This window comes from Nesoenas mayeri, assembly GCF_963082525.1.
Source record: "Nesoenas mayeri genome assembly, chromosome: 9".
NCBI classification, from domain to species: domain Eukaryota; kingdom Metazoa; phylum Chordata; class Aves; order Columbiformes; family Columbidae; genus Nesoenas; species Nesoenas mayeri.
The window spans coordinates 27,827,274-27,838,321 of NC_137557.1; the positions used below are offsets into that span (position 1 = coordinate 27,827,274).

At 48.3% G+C, this 11,048-nt stretch overlaps 1 protein-coding gene across 1 annotated transcript; it reads right to left on the minus strand.

Moving 5' to 3' along the window:
• Positions 1 to 1,338: 1,338 nt before the first annotated feature.
• LOC308043842 (olfactory receptor 14C36-like) lies at positions 1,339 to 2,268 on the minus strand (the record flags this gene model as incomplete). Its single annotated transcript, XM_080350158.1, has 1 exon — positions 1,339 to 2,268. The coding sequence occupies one exon, from the start codon at positions 2,266 to 2,268 to the stop codon at positions 1,339 to 1,341; it is 930 nt and encodes a 309-aa protein (XP_080206284.1).
• Between the last annotated feature and the right edge of the window lie 8,780 nt (positions 2,269 to 11,048).

An 11,048-nucleotide genomic window follows, 5' to 3' on the forward strand; every position in this document is an offset into this window, starting at 1 on the left:
TTGTCCCTTGGTTGATCCAGGGTGGGATCATAACGTTCTTAAATCTAGTGACAGGTAATAGCCATGCAATTACATACTGCTATGGCTATGCACTTAGTAAACATGAAGGGAAGATGTGGCAGTGTGCTAAGATCGGGTCTGTGAGAAACTGCGAGAGTCGACAGTGTGAGAACAAGTGCTAGTGGAAAAATACAAGAAGCAAGTACTGTATGCTATGTGAGACATCAAGGACAGAGGGATAGCTTATGACAGACAAAACCTGTGTTTATGGCAGTAATTTTGGTGGGAACACAAAATATATCGTTTATGTAATGACTCACTTGGCAAATCAGCAAATGCTTGAGCAAGAATCATAGCAAGTATAAATGCAAGCCTGAGTTTGTAATAAATGTCTCTCATTGCACCTTCCCGAGAGTCCGTGCCTCATTCACTACACCCTCACTGGCTGTTTGTTGAAACACAAAGCCATGGGCTGATCCCGACTGCCTCTGGGTGACCTCCTGCACCGCAGCACTGCCCTTCCACTGACGTTTCTTCCTCCTGATATCCAGAATGCACCTCCCAAGTTGTCCTTTTCAGTTATTTTTTTCCCCTCTCCGGCCTCTTCCCACTACCATGGAAAGCTCAACTATCTCAGAAACTGCTCTGCAGGCAGGGACCCCAACCCGTCAGACATCTTGTGGTCTTTAGCCTGACCAGAGAGAAGTAACCTCACCATGGACTCCTTATGCACCCATGGATGTTGAGAGACAGAGTGTTTCCCTTGTACACACAGATGCAGGAGTCACTGTGTCTCTCTGACCTCCTGCTGCCACTCCAGGAGGCTGGGAGGCACCTCAGCCCTGCCATTTGTCACCCTTCTCTGCACTTACATGAGATGCCTCATGGCATAAAGAATGGACACGGGATCTGCTGTTCCAGGAAGCACATCCCAGTGCTACATTCAGGTGGTTCCCCAAAGGATGTTACTCTCAACATGAAATCACATCAAGTCACTGTCTGTCCCACTGACCTTCATGGAACCCCAAGGAATAGCTGATGGTGTTTCTGCTCACTCGGGTTCATCACCTCAGAAGCACTTTGTGCGTTTGTTTACATCTTGTCTACACAATGCAAACATGGACATCTGACCTACTCATTAGTTGTGCTGACAGGGAGAGACAAAGAACTTCTTCAAGCTGAAGTGAGAAGCCAGTGCTGGAAATGGTGGTTGTGAGAGGCCGGTCCATGACGATTGACCTGCAGCAGGTTCTCTAGGGTGTCCAGTGGACACGGGCACAACCACTCAGTGAGAAAATTATTTACATTACATATGCCATGCAGAAGATTATGGGCAGTTTATTGCTTCAGAAAACAGCCATTCATTAGTTGCCACACTGAATCCTTGATCTCCTTGTTCCTCATACTGTAGATGAGGGGGTTCACTGCTGGAGGCACCACTGAGTACAGAACAGACACCACCAGATCCAGGGATGGAGAGGAGATGGAGAGGGGCTTCAGGTGGGAAAATATGATAGTGCTGGTAAACAGGGAGACCACGGCCAGGTGAGGGAGGCACGTGGAAAAGGCTTTGTGCCGACCGTGCTCAGAGGGGATCCTCAGCACGGCCCTGAAGATCTGCACATAGGACAGCACAATGAACACAAAACAGCCAAATGCCACTGAGAAAGAAATCACAAGAACCCAGACTTCCCTGAGGTAGGTGTCTGAGCAGGAGAGCTTGAGGATCTGGGGGATTTCACAGAAGAACTGGTCCACAGCATTGCCCTTGCAGAGTGGTAGTGAAAATGTATTGGCCATGTGCAGCAGAGAATAGAGGAACCCAGTGGCCCAGGCAGCTGCTGCCATGTGGACACAAGCTCTGCTGCCCAGGAGGGTCCCGTAGTGCAGGGGTTTGCAGATGGCAACGTAGCAGTCGTAGGCCATGATGGTGAGGAGCCAATACTCTGCTGAAGCTAAAAAGACAAACAGAAACACTTGGGCAGCACATCCTGTGTAGGAGATGGCCCTGGTGTTCCAGAGGGAATTGGCCATGGACTTGGGGACAGTGGTTGAGATGTAGCCCAGGTCAATGGTGAGGTTGAGGAGGAAGAAGTACATGGGGGTGTGGAGGTGCTGGTCACAGGCTATGGTGGTGATGATGATGCCGTTGTCCAGGAGTGCAGCCAGGTAGATGCCCAGGAAGAGCCAGAAGTGCAAGAGCTGAAGCTCCCGTGTGTCTGTGAATGCCAGGAGGAGGAACTGGGTGATGGAGCTGCTGTTGGACATTGCTGATTTTGGCTATGGGGGCTATCACAGAAGAAAAAGACTGAGAATTTTTGGGAGATTTCTCTGAGCAAAGTCTAAGCCATTTCTCACACACCCCCTCCCTGCTCCACACCCCCTTGTCCTTTTCCAGACCTTCCCTCAGCTCCGTGTCTGAGCCCTGGGTGGTGCTGGCTGGAGGGGCCGTGAGGAGCAGGGCCTGTGCCCGCTGGCTGCTGAGGAGTCAGCCCTGCTCTGCAGCAGTGGGGTCATGGGAACGGGGGCAGGGGACAGTCCTGGGGTTCAGCTTTGTCACATGAAGCTGCTCCTGGTCCAGAAATACCTGTTAGCATTGGCACTCCCAGGGATAAGGAAATGAGGTGGCAGAAGGCGTTTTGAGAGGTTTAGGGTTTTTTACAGCTCCTTCTCCCCTCTCACCCTGGGGAATGTTCTTGGATGTCAGAAAACATCAGTATTTCTGCTGCACTCAAGGAGAACAGAGCGAGTCCTGCAAGGCAAGAGGATGCCTGTGGCTTAGTGCAGAGTGAGGGGAGCTGATCTGTCCCTCTGTCTTGCTCCAGCTGCCCTGGGCTGGCACCTTTCTGAGATGGAGGGTGATCACACTCCCATGTTACCCTGAAAAGCCACCAGACACTGCTGAGAGCAGAGGGATCCACCTCAGACCACTACACATCTCACTGCTTTCTAAGGTCTCAGCAGCCCACGTTTAGCCCAGGGCAGAAGTAGCTCATTTCACAAACCAAACAGAATTTTGATTGTCGCACCATTTCTGTGCTTCTCCTTGAGACTTTCAGATAACATAGATGCTATAGGATGGGTTTGCATCCCGGAGGGGAGCTCACAGCTGGGATGGAAACCTCATGCAGATAGAAAAGTGTCCGAATGATGGCATTTCATTCAGGGAGATTCAGCCCCACAGACTTCATTGCCCACACGCCACAGGTCAGAGCAAAGCTGGGACACGTGTGCCCATGGACACACCTGCAGGAAAGGACCCACAAGATCAGGCTGTGACTCTGCAGCTGAAACTGCCATCCCCAGAGAGCCTGACAGCAAGAACAAGATCCCAACAGCAGTGACCCAGAGCAGGGGAGCAAGAAGGAAAATGAGATGAGGGGGGGTGTGAGAGAGGCCAGGGCAGAGGCAGCCAGGCACTCAGACAGCGTCCCCCTTCCCCAGCTGTGCAGCCACCTCCCAGACACCAACAGTGCCGGGCAGCTGCTCTCAGCCCCTGTGCTCTGCAGAGGAACTGGAGCTCTGGCTGCACAGGAGCTGCTTCATGCCTTGGAGCCCCCGGCCCTGAGGACAGAGGCTTTGCTGGGTGGGAGAGCAGGCGAGGGGGCTGCTCAGAGGAGGGATCTGCACTGCAGGGGGTCAATCAGAGATTTCTACATCCTCCCTCCCACAAGAGCTCTGGTTTGTCTCCTCCTTCCCAGATCATGTCCCTGCTGCCAGGAGATTTTCCTCCTGGGAGGTGATTCCCTGTCCCATGTCTTTTCCCTGTCAGAGCTCACAGACCCCATCCCAAACTCTGTGCGCTCACCCTGGCCCTACAGACACCTGCCTGTTTGCAGGGCACCGCCTGGGAGCATCTTCCTCCTGTTTGCAGGGTGAAAACAAAGACAGATGGGTGATCCTGCTAGGTCCAGCAAAGGCGATGCTGCATCTGTCCATGGGCAGAGGAGTGGATGAAGGCTCATCAGGAGGCTCCTATCAGACCTACTGATGAAGTTATAGCTGAGTGGTCTCCATGACTTGTTCAACTATGAGAGCTCATTTTCCATTTCTCCTCTCAAATTCCCCAGAGAGAAACAAATTGAAAATAAGGACATGGGAAAGCTCCTTATCTTTACTGTAATCCCTTCCTTTACCTTCTCCTTGAAAAAACCCATTAGAAATGTCCCTCTGAAGGTGCAGCAGAGAAACTCACCTCTATATAACATGTTTTCTCTACACTGGAGAAACTGCAACGTCCCTCCTGACAGATGCCACAGCTTGTGGAATGTTCCAGCTTTAGCATCTCTCCAGGAACTGTAGTTGAATTGGGCTGTAGCCAGAGACTTACTCTTTTCAGGGCTGTGAAGATTTATCTCCCAGTGATGTCTCAGCATCCTCCACTCCATGTTGTCTTTAACCTCTCTGTGCCTGTCTCCTGTGCCCTCGGTGCTGCAGGCAGAGCCCTCAGCCCTGCTGCGTGTGCAGAGGAGCTGCTCCTGGGCAGAGCTGTCTCTCTGCAGCGCTGCCGCTGCCATGAGCTCCCTGTGTCCCAGGAGCCCAGCCTAGCTCAGCAGCACAGGAGCAGCCCATGATGTCCCTTTCTCTGTCCCCTCTGGGCTCCTCCAGGTGTCCCTGGGGCACTTGCTGTGAAACAGGCTCAAGTCATCACTGATGTTCCCTCCTTATGCTGGGCAGAAACACTTATTTCCAGCAGTGTATTTTCCCTCTCAAAGTTACCTCTAATTATTGTCTTTTTTTTTTTTTTTTTTTTTTTTTTTGGTCTTATTATTAGTCAGGACACCCAGAAAGTGACAGGGAGGGATCTTCGTTATCCTTGCTGAAGGAAGGGATTCAGCTGAGTCGGTGGAGGCTTTTCCTCCTGCATTTCTATTCCCAGCACTTGAAGGACACTCAGCTCTGCCATCCCTGCCACACACCTACAGGAGGTGGGATTCCTCTTGCCTTTGTTTAGGAGCTCACAAAAGAGACACACAAAGATGCATATCAGCCTCTTTTCTTCACTCCTGTGCTAATTGAGGGAGACAGAGGCAGGAGTGAGATGTTCAGCTGCAAGTAACTGGTGACATTTGTGTTTCCAGAGCTGGTACCAGATACATTGCAGGTAACTGAGAGGTCCTATGGACAAGTTCATAGAGACAGGGTGACATCTTGGGGATCATACATGAGCCTGGTGGGAAAGTGCTTTGGCCAAATGAAATGACAGCTCATCTCCAAATAAAGGCCAAAAGGCCCTTTTCCTGCTCACTACTGTTATGGCAGTTTATGTTGGTGTGCATAGGAATGGTTGCAGTCCTGTACCATAGGGCCAGCTCGTTCTCTCTCATGTCCATCAGCTGAATTTACAAGCTCTCCAGTGTCTACACTGGCAGTTGTCCCATGGTCATCCCCACATTGCCTGACAGAAGACAGGGTAGGTGTTCCATTTCATGTTCCAATTCAGGCCCACATGAGAAGCCAAGGCTGACATGGACCACACAGGACCTACAGGAAATCCATTCCCATTCAGGGCAGGTGCATCACAGCTGCCCCAGATAGCATTGCAGAATGTGATTTATTGCCTGTGTACCGTTGACTGATACAATCAGTCCAAGGTATCAGTCATCAGATGTCATCAGAAAAGCAAGGTTGGTCTCTTCTCTACCCAACAGCTGCAGGCATTGCATGGACAAGCAGCACATCACACAGGGATCTTCACTCAGTTTCTTGATACAATCAACAAAAAGACCAAATACTTTCACAGTATGCCTGGATACATCTAGTTTTCAAGGACAACGTCCTCCAGGCACAGCAATGGTTCATATCAAAACTCAATTAAAACTCCAAAAGGAATTGAAGGTCATCAAGATAAGCTGTTGCTACTTCAGAAACAGCTAAAGAAGAATCCTAAATTCTGTGAGACTACTACTGAATTTAGTAAGACAAGGTGTAGCTAGACCTAAGATGTCTCTGTGTCTTTGCATCAGTTGTCAGCAGCAAAGTCTTCCAGGCCTTTGTGCTTCCAGGCAGAACTCTGGAGGGCAACAACTGTGGTGGATGTGGATCAAGCCAGGCGTTTCATGAGCAAACTGCAGCCTTACCAGCCCTTGGGACCAGAGAGTTTGCATCCAAGAGTGCTGGGAGAGTGTTTTTCCCCAGTTGATGCTGGTCTGGTATGATCCCAGAAGGAAATGCACTCAGAGTCTGAGGTATTGTTTAAAATGCTGTTCATTAGGTCTGGCTCTACAAGAGGGGTATCACAGAGGCAATCTGTGTCCCTCTGGATGGTGGAAACCCAGGTGGTGTAGCACTGAACAAGCTTCTGAACACCCACTGCCAGGAGGTGCCCCATGTCTTGTCAAAGCACTGTGACAGTTTTGGATTATATGAGGTGAGGTGGGGCAGCTTGCTGAGCTGTGGTGTTTCAGCTGAAGGATACAGGGTCTGTTGGAGAGAGTCCCGGGGAGAGTGAGGACAGAGGGATCCCCCTATGTGAAGGATCAGCTCAGATATATGGAGCTGCTCAATGACATAGGCAACAGGTTGATTTATCTTGTGTGAGTGAGGATGACAGAGAAGTTGGTCAGGATGACACTGTTTCGGCAGTGAGCACTTTGAACATGTGATAGAAGAATTCCCCCATGGATACCGACGCAGAGTGTCTCCTGAGGAGGTGTGGACAGACAGGAAAAGCAGATTCAACTCCAGCAGACTCCCATCACAGATGACCTGTGTCCATCAGTGCCAGCCCCTCTCCTCAGACCAGAACAAGAGTCCTGCTCCAGCAACAGAGCAGCCTGACCCCAATGAGTGTCTGCAGAAAGGGGTTTCTCTTGCTCCTGGATTCCTCCCTGCAGGCACAGAAATGCTGCCTTGCTCTTCTCCAGGGACATCCCTTTCCCCAGGTGAGGGTGTCCAGCCTGGCCTGGCCGGCTGCTCCTGGTTGCCTCCCTGTGCTCCCCACAGGGCCCTGAGCTGGCCATGCTGCTCTGCAGAGCGAGGGGCTGTGGTGCCCTGGGGCCATGGGTGACTCTGCTCTGGCCACGCTGGTTGGGCTGGGAAACAGACCCAGCTGGATGAGGATCACTGCTGCTGAGCCCTTTCCATCTTCCCAGCTGGCTCAGGAGCCCAGGACAAGGCTGGGCAGGACCATGGGGTGTCTCTCATGGCACAAAGGGCAGGGGAGGGCTGAACCAAGATGGTGTCCTGAAACATTCTCCAGTCTGACATCTTTTGGCATTCTGGCTCCTCACAGCCTGTCCTGGCATTGAAAGGGCCCTTGTTACCCTGTGCCCTCCTCAGGTTCACCTCTTCCTCTGGGACACCTGCATGATCACTCCTTTTACCAGGACTGTTTTGTTTAAACCAGCGGGCAGCTGAACATCACACACAGCCCTTCTCTTCGTCCCTCCAGCCCAGTGGGATGGGAGAGAGAATCAGGAAAGAAAGAAACATCTTGGGTTAAAATGAAGGCAGTTTAATGAGACAGAAAGGCAAAACAATAACAACAGCAACAACAGCAACAATAGCAACAATAGCTACAATAGCTACAATAGCTACAAGAGCTACAAGAGCTACAATAAATATAATATAATAATGATAATAAATAAAATAATTATAGTAATAGTAATTATAATAATAATGATGGCAGTAGTAATAGTAGTAAATACAAAAAACGGTAATAATAATAACAGGAGATATAAACCAAGTCACGCACAATGCAATTGCTCACAACCCATTGAGTGACACCCAGCCAGATCCCAAACAGCGCTCCCCCAGATAACTTTTCTCTGGTTTACATACCAAGCATGACATCATATGGTGTGGAATATCCCTTTGGCCACTTGGGCCAGCTGTCCTGCCTGTGCCCCTCCCAGCTTCTTGTGCATCTCCAGCCTCCTTGCTGAAAAGTCCTTGGTTTGGGACAAACATGGCTTAGCAACAACCAAACATCCCTGTGCTATCAACATTCTTCTCAGGTTAAATCCAACACACCGCAGGGGTCATAAGAGTCTGTCAGGACAGGAGAGATGGTCTTTGCTGTTGGACTGTTGTGTCCTGTGTCCAGAGCTCGTAGCTGGTGTATCTGTCACAGCCAGGGACAGTGTGTGAGTCTGGATGGGCAGCGAGTGGCACCTCAGGGAGATCCTCTGACAGCGCCTGGCAGCTCCACTCCTCTCCAGGATGCATCTGCCACTGCTGGTGGGACAGCGCCAGGCAGATCAGTCACAGACGTGTCCCTGTCTTTTGGGATGTGTGTGACCAAGAAGGGAGCTCTTCATCCAGGCCTTGGTACCTCACAAATCCCCCTGGGACCCTGAGCCAGACCCCAACCCTAACCACTCCCACTGACACCACTGCCTAAGCCCTAACCTAACACTTATCCATCCCTTACCCTAACCCTAATCCTAACCCCTGCACTTAAAACTTACCCTATACCTATCATTCACCTAAAACTAATCATAACATTAACCCAACCACCACCCTAAGCCTACCTCTTGCCCAAAATCTAACCTAGACCAAACCCCCCACAATCCTAAAACTAACACTAACCCTAGCCTTACCCAAACTCTTACCTGAAATATCACCCTAATGTGACCTCTAAACCTAAACCATAACCCTAGCCTAACCCTAAAACTAACCCTAACCCATCATACTAACACTAGCCCTAAACCAAACACTAAACTAAACCAAGCCCTAACCCTAAATCCTAACCTGTAACTCTTATGACTGACTCTAACCCTGAAATATCCCTAATTGAAACCTTAACCCATTAACGTAGCACTAATGCTATCCCTACCCCTAACTCATAAAACTAACCCCTTACACTGATCCTAACGACTTACACTAACACTACCCCCTAACCACTAACCAGAATTCTGACCCTAAATGCCAAAACCACCCTCAATCTCTAATATAAATCTAAAACCTAACTCTGACCATTCCACTATTGCTACTGCCTAACACTAACACTAACCCTATTGCTCAGCCCACCCCTAACTCTAACTAAATCTAAAGCTAAAACGTAGTCCTAACTCTAACCCAAAACATAAAACTAACCCCTAACGCTAACTCCAACCCTACATTCTAACCCTCTTCTAAACCTAATCTAACTCTAATACTTACCCATAATCCTAACCCTAGTCCTACCCTTCAACCCTAATATTAAAACCTAACCCTAACTGCTTACACTAACACTATTGCCTAACTCTGAAACCTAATCATTAGCTCTAACACTAACTATATCCTAACACTAATCTAATCCTAACTGTAAACCTCATCCAAACCCCTAACCATAAGTCTAACTGGAAACACCATCCCCTAACTCTAATCTAACCCTAACCCTAAATCTAATCTGAAACTTAACCCTAATTCAAACCCTAAATCCTAAAAATAACCCCTAACCTAAACCACTTCCACTGACACAACTCCCTGGCCCCTAAACCTAACCCTAACTGTAAATCTAAAACTAACCACTAACCCTAACTCTAACCTGAACACTAACCAAACCCAAAATGTAAATCCAAACCCTAAACATAAATCTAACCCTAGTACCTAAACCTACTCCTGACCACTTCCACTACTCTGTATCCCCAACCCCTAACACCAACGCAACACTCACCAAAAGCCTAATCCTTATCCTAAACCCTAACCCTGAATCTAATCTGAACACCAAACCCCTGTCCTGAAACCTAACTCTACCCCCAATCCCAAACCCTAACTGCAACCCTAACCCATCATTCTAACCTTAACCCTGTCCCCACCCCTAACCCTACCCCCTTACAGTAATCCTAACCACTTATAATAACGCTACTCCCTAACCTCTAACCCTAAATAAGCCCCTACCAACAACCCTAACACTAACCTAAAACTAATCTAACTGTAACACCAATTCTAACCCTAACCCTAACTCCTAACCCTAAACCTAATCCTAACTGTAAATCTAAAACTAACCACTAACCACCAACCCTAACTCTAACCCGAAGACTAACCAAACCCAAAATGTAAATCCAAACCCTAACCCTAAATCTAACCCTAGTACCTAAACCTATTCCCAACCACTTTCACTACTGCGTATCCCCAACCCGTAACACTAACCCAACACTATTCCCTAACCCCTAACCTTAATCCTTACCTCTAACACTAACCCTAATACTAACCTTTACCACTAACCACATCCCTACCCTTGAACCCTAAGCCTAATCCTAATCAAAGCCTAATAATAACAACTCTAACACTACCTCTAACACCTATCCCTAAATGTAAACCTCTAATGTTAGTTCAATCACTTACTGTAATCCTAAAGCAAAGGCTAAATCTAAGACCAACCTCTCACCCTAAGTCTAAAACTAATTCAATACCCTAACCCTGATTCTAAATCTAAACCTTAATCTAACCCTACCCCTAAATCTAACCCCAAAACTTAACTCTACCCCTAAGACAACTCCGGAACCCCTAACGCTAACCCTAATCCAACCATTACCCTAAACCAAATCCTAAAACTAAAGCCTAAATGTAAACCTAAATACTAATCCTAAATCTAGTCCTAAAATTTAAGTCAAACCCCTAACCCTAACCCTAAGACTAACATCACATAAACAGAAATCCAAACCCTAACCTAACAATATCCCCAACCCAAAATCTGACACTAACATCAAACCCTGCCTCTCACCTTTCTCCCTGACTGGTAGTGCTACCCAATAACTGACTCTAATCTAACTCTAAAAGGAACTATAACCCTAAACCTAAGTCCTAACCACTTATCCTAGCCATAATCTTATCCTTCCTTATCCTAACTCTTCTCCCTAATACCTAAGCCTAACACCAACCCCCTAAAGCTGACTCTAAAGCTCAGCCCTAAACCTTAACCCTAACCCTAGCCAGTAACCATCAATCTAAACCTCACCCTTACTCGAGCCATAACCCCATAACCGTGAAACTAACCCTACCTAACCCTAACCAGTTCCACTAACCGTAACACTGCTCCCTAACATAAACCCAACACTTCTGATAACTCTAATGCTGACCCCTAACACTAACTATAACATTACTCCCTAACCATGAATCCG